The 16,271-nt window shown below is 43.3% G+C and overlaps 1 protein-coding gene across 3 annotated transcripts in view; it reads right to left on the reverse strand.

Annotated features, from left to right (window-relative positions):
- Positions 1-16,271, reverse strand: part of LOC311352105 (plectin-like) — a 113,280-nt gene that overhangs the window by 27,590 nt on the left and 69,419 nt on the right. For 2 of the 3 annotated variants that reach the window (XM_084472310.1, XM_084472308.1), the window contains 5 exons: positions 9,572-9,633; positions 5,655-5,744; positions 4,060-4,137; positions 3,841-3,933; positions 2,399-2,565 (listed from right to left, as the gene is read on the reverse strand). In XM_084472310.1, the coding sequence (XP_084328436.1) occupies positions 2,399-2,565; positions 3,841-3,933; positions 4,060-4,137; positions 5,655-5,744; positions 9,572-9,633 (490 nt within the window). Of the gene's footprint in view, positions 1-2,398; positions 2,566-3,828; positions 3,934-4,059; positions 4,138-5,654; positions 5,745-9,571; positions 9,634-16,271 lie in introns of all 3 variants that reach the window. The other variant, XM_084472309.1, reaches the window with a different exon arrangement.

Below are 16,271 nucleotides of genomic sequence, written 5' to 3' on the forward strand. Positions count from 1 at the left end.
CATGAGTGTTGCACAGATCCTGAAAGAGCCCACTTATTCATGAGTGGTCATTTCCTCCCCATCTCTAAGTTTCATTCAACAGTATGTAGGCTTGAACCGTCTGCGTCGACGTTAGCAGATGAACATGTAGTAGTGGGACCCTGTGGTCAAGTTTTTACCGGTGGCAATAGGTTTCCGTAATAGTAATACTGTAATCCTAGTAATCCTAAATCAAAGTAAATAAACCGTAACCTAGGCTAATGGAAATTTTGTTAACAAAACGTTACGTTCGATAAAACAATCAATAACATAAAAAAAGTTATCGAAACAGATAACATGTTATATAAGGCAGCATTATTCCAAAATAAAATATTTGGCAAGACTGCAAAACCAATTACTTAAGATGGATTGAGTTATCCTGATGTAAACGCTGGGTTCCTTCAAAGTTCACCATCACCGAGTGGAAGAAGAATGTTCAGTGCAAGAGCACACCTGCCTTATTAATCCATAAAAAACCTAGCTGGCTCCTCTGGGCATTTCCCTTGCACTGGCATCACGCAAAGCAACCAGTGAGCATTTCTGACACATAGAGCCGCTACACAAACCAAACTCTGACATATTTGCTCAATTGACTGCGGCGCTCACCCATTTGGGAGGAGGAAGTGTACAAAGGGAGAATTACAGAGAAAGACAAAACGCTGAAAGACTAATTATATTGACACGCTTTGTACAGAGAAAAAGAGTTGAGTCGGCTGCATAATGAAAACATATTCCCAGAGTACACAAATATGCTAGTTAGTTGAATAAAACTTAGTTGAATAAAACATCCGAGCAGACCCATGATGCTTTTTAACACGACGACCGGTAGTGGTGAACGCCCGGTCTCCATCGACACGCGGGGCCTCCGTGTAGAGCACGTTGTGGCAGCAGACCTGCCCGTCTGCACAGGGAGGGCTGCTGCAACTGCCGCCGCCGTTGCTGACAACGCGCCACTCCCTCCCATCGCAGCTTGCGGAGCCCCAGCTTCGACCCCTTGAGATGCGGTGCCTCCCGGAAGAGGTCGAGGCCCCGGTCTCCTGAGAGCTCCAGCCAGAGACCCCTGTCCCCCCTGATGGAATGTCCTCACACACCATCACTACCCTGTATCCCAGGTCACTGTGCCTTCTCCACCTGCCACCTCTGCCAGCAGGCAGGCTGAAGCGGGTCGCCTTCTTATGCTTCTCCTTATTCTTTGGATTAAACATGATGATTAGATGTAGGATGTATATCAATGAGTGTCCGTCCCTACGTCCGTGGAACTTGAGTCTAGCAACAGCACTGCACTTCCTTGGCTAAGCGGAAGTGGACACACCGCACGGTGGAACTGTTGAGGCTAGGTGTTGTGGTTCGAATTGATTAGGTCTTTCTCAGGTCTGCGTCATCATCATGAGCCAGTCATCTGGAGGAATTCCTTGTTTTCTTCGTTTAACTCAGCAACCCATGTCGAGAAGTATAATTTAAAAAATCACGTAGAAAACGACTGATGCTTCCCTGTCCAAGTCGTGGGCAACAAGTGCGCTGATCCCATCTCTCACTACTGTCTCTCTCTCACTGTACTTTATTAGAAAATAAGGCAGCTACCAGGCCAGCCCTACTGGCATGCATTAAGCACATTTTTTCTTTTTTCAGTCTACCTCTCAAAGCGGGGCAGTAACATGCTCAAGCTTTTAAAAGAAACTCATCCCTGCGGCTAACCGTTCTTTTACCTTCTTTGAAAGGCTACAAAAACCACGCCTAGTTGAACAATTAACTCTCCCTGGGCGAATGCCTGAGCTATGCCCGTTTTCTGGTAAAAGATAGCATCGAAATTCCCACAAAAAGGGCATCCGAACACTAACTGCTTAGTAAACGGATCTGAGCTGAACTGCTAAGCTAACACAGTAGGATTAGGGCACTTTTTTGTATTTAATAAAGCCTAAAACACAACACAAACATAAATGGTTTATCAAAAGAATATGACAGTCAACTGTTATATATAAAAAAAAAAAAATATATATATATATATATATATATATATATTCCATCCTTGCATTTAGCCGTAGGGACTGAAGAGGTATTCATGGGTTATAGGTTTTTACTTGCAAAAGATCATTGAAGAATTGGTAGCGGGCCAAGGGCCTACTTCTGCCCTCCTTCTCTCCAGTCAAATCAAACGTGACGTTTGCGTGGTTAAATGTTATGAAAAGCACCCACACAGCTGGGAGGTCAGGAGAATAATCAGCTGCTCATGCATGATGCTTAATGAGTGCTGTAAAAATGTACAATAAAGACCATAATCAGTTCAACAATTCAGTGTAACCTCCTGTGAGCAGCTAAAATATCTGTGCAGCCCCTCATCTGGATATGCTGTAAAGCCCTGCAGTAGAACCGGTCCACTTACTGGTGCCTGTGGATGACGGCGTTGAAGAGCTTGCCGTCCCGCCAGCTGGTGGTGAAGTTGTCGCAGCGGATGCCCTGGTAGTTCTCTGTCATCGTCTTGGACCAGAGCAGCAGCTTCTCCTTAGCCGTCATGTCCTCAGACTGGCCGTTCACCTGGATGTCTGAGATCTGACCCCACAGCAACACAAAGCAACGGTTAACACCAGAGTAAGGGGCACACACAGTGCATGGCGATTTATTGGTAATGAAAAGGTTGAATGTGTTAATCATGAGTAGAAACCAAAACCAAACCCCAAAATTATTGGTGATTATTGGAATTCCCCCTCCTTTTAATTTATTATTGAGTAAAATAAAGAATTAAATGAGTGTGTGAATGTATTGGGATATCCTATTCCTCTCATTGCAACTAACTATTTGACGATAATTCTGCAAATAAGTGTGTGAAATGTTAGTATGTTGGTCCTTAGATCTCTCCCTGGTGTTTCCTGGGTGTATCCAATATCTATTGTGAGGGTGGTGCATCTGTGTCCACATGTGCATGTGTCTGCGCATGTGCATGTGTGTTTGTGTGCATGTGTGTTACAGCATAAAGTGTATCGGATTCCTTCTTCACCACGGGTATCACACCTTCTCTCTCCTCTGTGATGGGCTGAAAGCAGCCATGACTCACCAACAGCTGCACATCTGATGTTCTTCCAAACCGTTTTAGAAGAGGGACACCTGATCTCTTTCTATGGGCTCACTTGTTGATTATCTGTATCTGTTTTGAATGGCTTTGCCAAGCTTTAATCCAAGCTCATATTTATCTAGCTATTCAAAATGTTCTGTTCAGACTTAGTGCCTGGTCTACCTATAGAAAGACCCACTTGACATATTATTATTGTTGATGTTATGATTTTGGTTTACTAGCATTGATATATAGTTGTAGCATCCACTATTTTGTTTCAGGAAGGCTACGATTGTGTCGGGCCTGGTAGTAAAAACACTGTGCTCCCAGAGCCAGATTTCAACTTTAACATAATGAATCATTGGCTTGCTGAGGGTGTTGCCTGCCCTGTAGAGGGCACTCCCACTAGGCCAGGCTAAATATCTACATGTGAAGCCCTACCCAGGGCATTCAGCCCGGACATGACTCACCGTGTTGAATAGGGAGTGAGCGCCATTTTCTGATACTCAACCCTTCAAGATTAAACAAATATTTGATTGGGGGTGAGTAGTAAAAAAAATCATGATAGCACCAACCACCACCGACAGGATAGGTTTTCATTGACATTTGATTGAGAATTCAAGTAATGCTTTTGAGAGGAGTGGAAAATGAGTCCCCTTTGATTGGTCTGGAATGGTAAGATCAGAGGTGACAGCTGCCCGATTGGAGATCCCAGAGAGAGAGAGAGGATGGCGGCTACCACGGTGATGGAACGTAACACTGACAGAGCAGGAGACCTGGAAGTGGAGGATGATGGTCCAGATCAGGCCCAGTGTCAGCTTGGGGTTCCCATCTGCAATGTCATCGTTCCTGATGTTCACCAGCTTGACCTACGGAGACGGAGAAACACCACAAACACACAGCGACGTCAGATTGTTCTCGCTGAAGACATATTTTGACAGAGCCTTTCAGCTTTTTGTTGTTGTTTTTGTTACGAAGCAGGAAGAATCTCATACCTGGCGGTGTCTCAGGAAATCCAGCGCTATCTGTACATTCTGCAGTTTGTGGAAACGCATGCGCCCTTTCTCCCTGGGCTGTAGAGTGGAAATAAAGAGATTAGATATGCATACACATCATGTGGTGCCTTCCGAGAACTTCGTTGCTGGATTGGAGTAATAGGGAGAACAAAATAAAAAATAATGAAGATAAAATGTAGTAAAACTAGAAAAGGCAACAGAAGGGCAGTAAATATGGGAAGTGCTGGTGAACTCAAAAATAAATATAATCATACAATAATTATAATTATATTACGCAAACAAATGAAATGAAATGTAATAGATCAATCAAAGGAAAGATAATAGATAATTGAAGGGGAACATACTGTATATATATTTATTCTAACATTGTCTACGCCCTGTCCACATACTGTATATGTATAGACGGTGTGTACACTCTTTCCATGAGGTGAAAGAGTGATTCATTAAAGCCACTCCCAGAGAACATCATGCACAGCCACAAGTAGAACAATGCAGATGGAGCAGAAGGAGACCATGGAGAAGAAGGGGAAGGAGGAGAAGGGGACTAAGAGAACAACATGCTCACTCACCAACCGCAAGCTCCTGCCCACATCTCTCTCCCTTGGCTAGCCCCAACGAGAGTGTGATTAGGAACGGAAGCAGAGGACAAAAAGGCCAGACGGAAAGTTTCAGCACACAAAGAAGATGACGGCCAAACAGTAGCACACAGGAAGTGAGGAAGAGTGGAGAGGGTCAGGAAAAGAGGAAGATGAGGGAGAAGAGAAAGAGAGAGAGAGAACCAGGCGGTGGGTCAAACTCTTCAAAAGCAAACAGTGGCAAACAGGAAGAGAGGAAGAATGGAGAGAGTGACAGGTGAAACGCTTCAGACGGTCAGAGCAGAAACGAGCAAGAACGAGAGAGAGGGGAAGAGAGAGAGGGATGGGGGTTCATCTGTTAGGACCTCAAAGTGAGCAGAGCATGAGTAGGTGGAGCAGCATGGAGACATGCAGCCTTCCATAAACATCTAAATCAATAGCATGTCAGCCAGCTATTCCACTTTGAATAAAGACATATTACTTATGATTATGTGTCCTCAAAGTGGACAAAGTTGGACAGAAGGTAGCAATGATTGGTGCATCTGGGTTTATTTGCCTATTGGCCCCTCCACACCCCTATTTGTAGGTAAACCAACCACAGTTATTATGGACTCCACTTTCAAATTAGCAGTTTTGCCTTCAATAGATTACCATTAAAAGTGATTCTGTATGTTGAACCATACATTCAAGCAGGTTGTAGGTACATTTGTACCTACAACCTGCAGGTTTGTTACATACAGGTTTGTTATTCCTCCAAAATCGCTCCAAGGCAAAAAGGGGAGGTATTGGCAGTATGATCAGAAGTAAAAGCCTGTGTTTGACTGAGGTTGGGTATTTAATTGGCTCCTTTGTGGATACTCATTAATAATTGGCTTGTGACAGATGACTCAGAATGACAACAAGGGTTGTGCTCGGAGGCAAGGTGCTGGTAGCACAAATCGTGCTTGACGCCGTTAGCCATACTGAGTCTTGAGCGACAGGGAGTTTGGGGCGACTCACCAGGTGTTCCCCAGAGAGGACCTCCAGGAGGGAGATCAGGTTATGTCCATCTCGGAGATCCTCATAGAGGTCAGACACATGACGCTGCGACTGGAAGAACAGCACAGAGACATGGAGAAGAAGACCATTATTATCACAGGACAAGTCACATACAAACAGGCGTCACATGAAAGGATCAATATGATCTATTTATAGTTCATGATTTTATCTAGCGATGCACCATCATGGGAATAGTTAAGACGCTGAATCTGAATTGGAGGAGAAGACACATGGTCAAATACTGAAGAATTAAAAAGAGATGCAATTTACTTTTGATCATTTTAAATACATTACAAATTTAATCAATTTAATTTGGGCTGTTATTATAACAGCATTTTATGTGCAGTTTAAATTGATAATCAATAACAAAAATAGCAGAGGCAAATAGATTTCACAAAATACATATTTGGTAAAAAAATAAGTTTTTAGATATGCTGTCACATACCACACAGGATAATGCCACACAGGCTATTTCTGTTAGCCAGCCATTTGGTGCATCGCTAGAAATAAAATGACTTTCTGTATCGGCTGCTATGCTCTTCGGAGTCCATGGAGCAAAACACTCCCAGTACCCATCTACACACAGGTCAGGAATGCATCGCCGCAAGCAGCTAGGCATGCAGGCTTTTGGACCGTAGCTGAGGCTGCCAAACACAAGTCCGCAGCTGCCTTCTCTGACAGGTGGAAGTATAGCCCTCGAATAAAAATTGAGAATACAAATAAATAAAAATAAAAAGTGATATGTGGAGGTTTTGAGTGCAAAAACAAGCAAACTGAGGAACCTGAACAAGTCTTGGTGGGGGAAGGGGTGTGATCACTGCATCATCCTGAGAAAACTGGATATGTTGGGTTTTTTTGTGCATGCAAGGTGAAACAGTGGACAGGCTCCTCTGCTGGTTCAGACGCATGACATTGTGCGTGTTCAAGCAATCATCGAGTTTTGATACCGTGCAACAGTACAAGGTCTGTCATAGAGCTGGCCAAGTGCAAGAAGAACCTACCTCCACACTCCAATGCTGGTGAGCGATGGAGAACACAGAAGAACAGATGGGGGTGAGGTTAGAGACATGAGAGGATGGGAATGTATCCACTGTGATTAGTATTTAAGTTGTCTAAATGATTGAAAATACCAAGTTATATATTTTATATTATATAAATATATTGTTCTATGTTGTTATATGATATTGTTTTGTTCATGAAATGAAGACCTGGAGTCACTGACACTTTTCCAGGTGTGTCTTGTGGAAAAGAAACTGAAGAAACTATGAAGGGAAATTCTCTGCTGCAAGTCACAACAGTTACACGATTGATGTTGGTATGGACAGAAATCCACTTATCTACTGTTAAGCATGAGGACTCCACCCTCCTGTCTGCAGAGCATTCATACATGAAGCAGACCTGGAAAGGGGAGGGTAAATAGCTGTATAGGGCCACTAGGGACCACTGTTTACATATTTAACGAGGTGCGTTCAATTTGGAATATAAATAGTTTACATAGACTATGTGATGTAAATCACTTGCATTTGTCAGTGTGAAAATTAATGTATTTGATAATATACATGTTTGCGTGCACTGTGTGAGCTATGTTTTCATATATTGAAGCCAATGATGCTCTATCCATCATCATAGGATAAATTAGAACATGCTGAAGGGACTGCAGCAGAATCTCTCTATGTGATCAGAGTAATAGCCCACAGACGACTGACATGGTCAATCAAACCGCTCACTCGGAACCAAACCAACTATTTAATCGCTTCCTCTCTGAGGTTCAAAAACAAATGCACTCATCATTTGTCACAAACAATGTTATTATCTGTTAAAACCACCAACCTCATGTTATTAAACAAACGTTTTTTGCCATTAAAATTGTTTGCCATATTTCTTATGACACTGGAATGTGGACACTTTTATTGATCCATCCATCATTTTCATCTAATAATAATGAATTGGTGTGATTTACGTGAAGCCGAACGACTCCTCTGGGAAACAGCCCCCATTTTGCAGCCCAGCAAACTTTTAACCCCCCTGGTGATTTACGAAGCGGAGCAAAGCGCTCAGTGGACCGTTAACCTCGAGTAGCTAGAATCTGAGCTACCTCAGTAATTCAGCCTCATTTAAAACCATCAGGTTTTAAGTAAAAAGGCTTATACAAAGCACTTCTGGTCATACTTTTTTACTAACAAACATTTCCCTAAACAGGATTCAAATGTTAATTCAAATGACCATAAGCAGGAGTTATCGTTGGATGAATACGTGACATAGTAAAGGTTTATAAAGGAAATGTTTCCATTTCATCAGGAGGTTTCTCAGATTTACATGGATACTGTTGAACCTAACTTATATGACTCATAAAGCGTATAAAACTCATCCAGCGAAGTGAAGAGTTTCCGTCAACTCCGGGCCGGGGCGCACTGAGGCGAGCAGTGCACACCCCACTGCACACCCCCTCAGGGGGTCTCCGGAGCACATGTGCTACCGTTGGCCCTGGAGGGGGCTCCCAGGCCGGACCAACGTAAAGTTCCTTTTTAAAGATGGTGCTAAGCGAGTCCAGATGAGTCTATGACTCACCCTCGCACATTCACTGGAAAAAAACACACACAAAAAAAAAACGACAACAGGGGAAAATAAAGACTGTATATTCAGGAGTGTGTTACCACTTGACATTCATGGAAAGAAAAACAGGCCACTTGTGTCTCCAGTTTTCTATCTTGTTCCATTCATTTCTAAAAAGGGAAACTAATGGTACTTTGGTTTCCAGTTATTATGGAGAATAGTGTAGCGTGCAAGCCTTTCATGTCTTAGAATCTGAATTTTTGAACAAAAAAAGCTTTCCAGACAGGAGGCCCTGTGTAGCTGGTAGCAAATTCATCATTTCTAATGAGTAACTCCAGAGTGAGTCGTTTGGCTTTTGTTAGGAAAAGGTCCCACCCTGTGTACCTCCCTGCCTTAAGTGTGATGAATTGGGGAGGCTTTCAGGCTTAAGTTATGGGGAACGAAGCGGTGAGGTAGGTGAGAGGTGATCTGTAGTGTTGAAGGTTTACACAGTCAGGCAGCCGACAACAGATTGGACTTCTGGTCGGGCCCCCGTTCCCAGTTAATACAATGGGATAGAGAGTGAGAGGGACACAATTAGGGACCTACTGGATAATGTGTTTTTGGTGTGTGTGTGTGTGTGTGTGTGTGTGTGTGTGTGTGTGTGTGTGTGTGTGTGTGTGTGTGTGTGTGTGTGTGTTTTTGGTGTGTGTGTGTGTGTGTGTGTGTGCACTTGTGTTTACTTGCGTATGTGTGATGACATGTGTGTGTGTGTTTGTTTGTGTGGGGGGAGGGGAGTTGGATGAATGAAAAACTACCAACAGAACACAATACACCCAATAATACAGACACAATAGAACTCTGTTCTCTACTGACTCACACTACTTATTACCCGTATCTACTGTTCCTTTAAAATGTAATATAACCTAATCCAAACTTGTTGCAATAAACAAACACGTAGAGAATGAATCTTCTAATGTTGAATAATAACACCCGCAAAGCATTCAAATGTTTGCACCCTGTTGTTGAACATCTTGTTGGGAATAAGTCAGGAAACATCTGGTAATTTTTGTCACCCATTTGGCAGGCCTGGAAATCGGTGTAGATCCGGAAGGAATTGCAATTAAATGTATTCATGTGTATGTATTTAATTGCATTCAGAATGCCCCTTGATTCAGAATCTTGGGTGGATACTAAACGGAAGTAATCCACATATCCATGAATTAAAGAAAAAACATGTCATGTGTAACTGTTTGTGTGTGTGTGTGTGTGTGTGTGTGTGTGTGTGTGAAAGAGACATAGAGAATTAGACAAGGAGATAGACAGAGACAAAGTTAATACCGTACCTTTATCAGATGCTTGTTGACCCATTTTGTGAAGGTCTTTTTCTGTACTCGATCCCGTTCATCTGCATGAGACAAAGATAAAAGAGACAGACCAGTGTCAGACCAGGAAGTAGAAAAATACAAAGTGGTGTTTGCTCTGACATTTCCAGGTTATAGGTCTAAGAAATAGAACCACTGGGAGATGGAAATATGGACGGCACAGTTATGACTCAACTGTCCGATAATCATAAAACCGTTTAAATATCTTAGATACCAAGGGTTGGGTCGATTTTGTATCACAACACAGGATGTATCAACAGCGTAGTCACCGACGTTGTCGAGACAGTGCATGCCGGTGAGTCACAGTTCATCACCAGCATCACCATGCTTCCTCTGCCTGGAAATGTTTCATGTGCAAGGGCATGTCTCTCGCTCGATCTCTAATGCTCACACTGCCTTCATGGATCACTCTGGAGGATTTAGCAGAGCCTAGTATTGAAGCTTACTAGGAAAGGAGTGTAGATGGTGTTATCTAAAATATGTTCACTTCTGGTTGTAAGGCATTTTGCTCTATAACACACACAGTGTTATCCTTATAATGGATGTACAAAATAAATACTGCATAGCGAAAAGGGAGATCTCCACCTTGCTGTAAGGGGGGGAACACACCCACAGGCAAATGATTCACCTGGACTTGCCCACTATGCTACCCACAAAGGCACACACACATGCACACGCACACGCACACACACACACACACAAAGTGTGAGTTGCTCTGATTACAGGAAGGCCAATGAAATGTGTGTTTTATCATAAATTGTTGGGACTTGGTTACCAGATGGCTATAATAAGCTCTGACATGTGTCACAAATCTCAGAAATTATAAGAGTAACTGCAGTCATAATGTTTCATAACCACACACCCGAGAGCCTCGGGAACATAAAAATAATAAGGCAACGTGGGTCCAAACTAGTATTGCTCTCACAGGTGAAATTCACTAACGACTTTACCAACTGTGTTATGGAGTCACGTTTCCATGGCAACCCCTCAATGACACACCTCTGACCTCTGTGTCCATTCGTGGGTGGAAACCTACGGGGACCCTGATTAGGTAGGTGACGTTGACCGCAATCCGTCTTACAACGCCCAAAGGCCGTTTCCACGATGGAATATCACCTTGACCTGGAGGTATCTGTGTGCCTTTTACAATGTGTTACCCAACACCAAGGTTCCCTCTACTACTGCACCGTCAGGACACGTCACTGTGTGGACTACCAGCCCCTGAGTACTGAAACCACTGTCTGGGAGGGGAGGGGCGGGGGGTATCCAATGTCAGAAAAAGCACAAACAGGTTTTGGGAAAGGTGTGAAGGGTTTGTGCCCACAACAAAGCGCGTCACCCGCTTCGAGATTAAGACCAGCAAAGATCAACAAGACACGGGATAAGGAGCTGGCACATTACACTGGGCCACTCGTGGCGCCCAGAGGCACCATGATGTGAGGACAAACATATGAAAATTAAAGCAACATAAAGGCCTATATCTTTAACTAGCAATATTCTGTAATATCCATACAGTTATTGTTTCGGCTCCTGTGGCTATTCATATAGTGACTAAAATACAAAGTATTTCCAGATTTTTGGGCACTTTTAAAGACACCAAATAACTATTTATATATATGGCATATTTATACTTTTAAAAAGCACTTAATCTGAGTGAGTCAAGAGTCAGCCCACATGTGTATAATAAGTGCCTTGGGGTTTCTGGTCAAAACATGGGCCAAAAAAAACCTTTCTGTGTGTTAGAAAAGAGGTGGATCCTCGTTAAAATGCATCTGGCAAAACCACCGGGGAGAGCAACCCTACTACTTAAAACAAATCTTATTTTCATGCCAAAAAGCAAAACTTTTTTTACTATAAAAAATGTGAGAGGTTGTACAAAATGTATAAAAGAGCTCATCGGCACAAGACATGACATGAACTTGCACTGTGCTTGTTTCAGCTTCAGCAGCACGTTTATATCCTGATGTGTCAAATTTGTATACACATATTCAGCAAAACGTTAAAGAATATTAAATACCCAACCCTAACCTTAGCCAATCAAACAAACCTGGGTTCTGTAAACCACTACGTTTATATGCAGAAGTAATTTGAAATTGAGGACTCAGAGAGCTTCCCAGTCACCTTTCCTGCCGTCCGTCGCTTTCAGCATCCCCAGGTAGAACCCATCATCCGAGAGCACCCTGTCTCTGCCCCCGCTGTCAGAGGAAGCCATCCTTTGCCTCTGCTGCTGAGTGTTCATAGTGTCTCAGGGATGCGTCTTCAGAGCCAACACAATGACAAACAATCCTCACTCTCTTCTGTAATCCCTTGTGTTTTTGTCCCGATTTACAAGCTCCCAGTGGTGTCGTTTCTACGCAGGCTTCTGTCCGTCAGCACCTCACAAACCCTATGTTTCTCTTCCTCCTCTCTCTCTCTCTCTCCCTTCCTCTCCTTGGGATCGGCTCAGCCTCTCTTTCTCTCCTTCCTTCTTTTTTCCCTCCTCCTCTTTGTGTTTCATTCAAAGTAAATGGTGCCTGCGGGCGACGGAGTCTGGGCCTGTCGCGTGCGTTGTGGGAGTGTGGTGTTGCGTGGCCGCACACAGGGAGGACATTTTGGGTAGGGCAGGGGACACACCCCCTTCCTGTGCCCTTCCCCTGGCCCTTGTGCACACTGCATCACAGACCGGACTGCCCCGCACTCTCACTGTATGGCTCGCACTGGTTGCGCAAAGACATACATTGCACTTGCATAAGGGCCCTCCAACGCCCTTATGTGTGACTCAGCATGCATGCACAACATCATATCCTCACACACAACACAACAGGGTGAAGGCACACTCAGGCACACACAAAGTGCTGTGTGTGCCTGAGCTGTGTGGGACTTAACCCTGTACACCACTAATGTTGACATGCCCACAGATATGGGGAGATACTACAGAGTAATGTAAAGGTGTGGATTCTATTAAATGTGTATTCACAAAGCTGAAGAGATTGAAAACCTGAATTCACCAGGAATCCAAACAACCCTGCATGGAGGAACCAATAAACACACACCTTTGGTTAATTATTCCCAGCAGATGTTAAGAAATGGAAGTAACTTAAGGTGGCAATAAAATGAGGGTGGGGGGGCAGATAATGAAGGGAAAGAATTTACAGATTTCATACTTGGTCCCAGGTAGTGTAGCTTGTTTTTGTGTACTTTGCACTTTTGCAGATCATCTCAGGAACAGTAACAACAAAAACAACACCATAACCCTACATTGGGAGTCTTTTAATGGTTCTTATGTATAGGAGCTTATGTCTGTGAGAACTAGATACTGTAAATTGAAATCCATCAATCAACAAAAAAAAGTCGCTACTGTGCTTTCAAGACCGCTTACATATATGAATGCATATAATATACTTCACAAAACTTTTACATGTCATTGGCTTTGCAATTGCAATGTGGACGCAATTCTCTTATAACGGCTCCAGTGGAAACTCCATCAGTGCCATGTCTCTCCTACATAATTGGATATGTGAGGCCACATTGATGAAAGTGTGAGTCCTTGCCAGTCCTCTCTGCCAGGGCCTGTATCTCTAGCCAGGGGCCTAGGAGTTCTGTTTCGCCCACGCTGCCTGACTTCACGTTCCGGGGCATCGAGAAGAGACAACCTTCAGGTATTCCCAGCAACCTGTGCGGACACGAGGTGCTTACTGGGGGATTGTGCCCACGCTTGTGTGTCAATGAGGAACTCGTTGTGCTAATCTTTCAAAGCCACGTTTTCAGATTGTGAGACACACCTTTGTAGTCCCACACAATGTCTGGGCAGGCTGAGGAACTAGGGCGTGGGGATCTAATTAGACCTTTACATGGAAAATAACAACAGGCTTACACCAGAACACTGAATAAATCATCTTGATCTTGTCTGCTATGTGAGCATTAAATTACGTTGCTATAGCTTACTGAGGACTGTACAATGGAACAAATCAGCTTTCAGTATTATATTGAGACTATGAATGACTTGATATGGTCAATCTGAGGGATAAGATGATGTCAAGAATGCATCATCTTAGCATGCATCCATGACCAGATTAACTAAACTTTGTTCCCACCATCTATAAAATATGAAATATGTTTTCATTGAATTTCCACATTTCCACAGCTTTGGGTTTTTGCCTATGTTGCTTAGAGGCTGCCATTTGTCGGTTGGGACAGAATCAAGCCTCCAACGCATAGACTGGTTTGAGTTAGGGTTGATTCTGGCAGATGTTTGCATTTCTTTGGCAGTGACACAAGCACAGACACCTCTTTAAGTTGATGAACTATTCTCAAAGTCGGGGGTGGGGGGGGGGGGTATAATTGGGGGTCACAAGAAACCCAAATATGGGCGTGGTCGGCAGAGGAGAGAGGCTGTGTAACTTTTTGGTCATGGGATCCTATTCCCCAAAAAGAAACATATTATTACAGCCATAACATAGCTATTACTGTGCTCTGCCGCGTCCAGCTTCATCAAAACTATGTGGAGCAGCTAGGCACACACTGTGTGAAGAGGAGAAGATGGATCTCTTTGAGAAAATTGTTGCAAGTCCTCACCGAGTGATCAATCTGAGACTTATTTTCATGATTTTCTTTCAGGAAGCGAGCATAGGAAGCACAGGAAGCGACATATCATACTTTGCAGTGGATTGATCTCTGTAGTGCTATTGGGCTTTGTTTCAGATGATTGGTGACGGCGTTACCGGTAGATTCTTACAGGATTCCTTGACAAATGGACACAGACTATGTATAACAAAGGGCCTTTTTGGGACAAGCACAGTCAAAGGGCCATAGTGACAGAACTATGAGAAAATTAAAAGCCTTTGAACAAAATCTTCTGCATACCGACTTGTGGGGTTGAGACAGATAGGGAGCTTAACAGAGATGGCATAGCTCAAGAGAAAACCTGACTAAGCATGTCTTTCTTCTCAAAAAAAAAAAGCATTAGGTGTAGAAAGACCTCAGAGGTGATGTCATGATGGCCCCGCCCACATTTCCACACAATACGCTTGTCACACCCTTTTTACATAAATTTTATTGTAAGCATATACATTTAAAGGCAAAGACAGTTTTGCCTTTGTGTATTGGCTGTTGAGATAAAATCCGCTTAACCTAAAAGTTAAATTGCAGAGCAGAGGATTTGTATTTTTATGAATGAAATAAACTTGAAACACCCAACAGATATTCAGGGTCTAACAGGCTGTCAGGCGTGAGGCGCGACTGTCCCAAAAGAAAACAAGACAATAGAGGAATGTCAAGCATGTACCAATTGTGGTTTCAAAGCTCTTGGCCGCTGAAGTCCTCGGGGGACAGTTTGACAACACCTATCATTGTGGACAAAGAGAAAGACTGGGATTTCTTTAACAGTTGAAGTTACCCAACACCACTCTCTCTTTTTTTTTAAACCAAAGAAGGGCCCCTAATGTTTTTTCTCTCCCTCTGTTCTTGTTTAACTAACCACCCCCTCCAGTCAAGCTTTTACAGGTGAGAACAAGTGAAGGCAAATAATGTGCGGTCTGGTCCGCCACACCCCAAAATAATGGAATGTGTAATAAAAAAAATAAAGAAATGAGAGTCATGGCCCCACCCTCGGATCACGCCTCACCTTGTCTTATTCCTCGGCTCCACTGGGAGCAAACAAGGACAGTGTGCAGAGACTCCCAGCACCATGAAAGGCCTGGAGTTAATAAAGGTCCCTGGAGCGGTGCTGGGAATATCGGCTCTCAGAGTGGCAATTCCATCAGCTTCAATTCACTCATGGAATAAACTAGGATTAAAACAGCTTTGTGTGTTAGTGAGACAATGGCCTTTTGCTTGATATTTAATTTCACCAGCTCCTCTTAGCCGGCCCTCTATACATGGGTGTGTATTTGTATCACAGAGATGTCTGATGGCACCATGGGGTACAGTGTTATCCTTATAGATCTCCCGACCGGCTGCTCATTTTAGCCCGCCTGGTCCCATTTAGCACAGACAGCGAAGCCCTGCGACTGATTTAAGACTGTGTGAGCCTCTGGATTAAAGAGGACAGCTGAGTCTTACATTCAGCTGGTCCAGACGATTATCTGAGCAAGGTCCCTCCTTTTTAAATTAACTATTGTGTCTGTCAGACACTTGAGTTGCTTGCTGGGTGCGTTTGATGTGCAGTACGCCTCCCTCTGTCGGTGACATTATTGAACTACACTATTAAACTATTACCAACTATATACCATTCGTTTAGGGAAAACACTCTTAGGAGTTTTTGGTATTAACTGTTGTGTTTGCTCAACAAAAATATGATATCAGCTACTATTTTTAGTCTATAACATCCCCTAGTGGTATTTAATATCTGCTTCAGAGACTTGGATTATGCTGACCTTGTGGAAATGTGGAAAAAGGGGAACATAACAATGTGTTGCTGGGGTAACACGCCACAACACACAGTAGTGCATTTGGTAGCAGTAGTTAATACTGGTTTTACTCATGGTGTATTTTTAGTTGGTTAGCTGTTGGGAGTCTCCCACCTCTGACGTATTTAACTGGCAGGAAAACCCCTATTCCTCGTCCCACCATGTGCAATCCTAGACTTGTAGCGTTATTGTAGGACCACTAGATGGCACTCAAGTACAACCACATGGCTTCAAAGTTAGCGTTAAGATTTCTTCAATAGATTTGTTTTTTAAGG

This window comes from Micromesistius poutassou (assembly GCF_964030765.1).
Source record: "Micromesistius poutassou genome assembly, chromosome: 8".
In the NCBI taxonomy this organism is placed as follows: domain Eukaryota; kingdom Metazoa; phylum Chordata; class Actinopteri; order Gadiformes; family Gadidae; genus Micromesistius; species Micromesistius poutassou.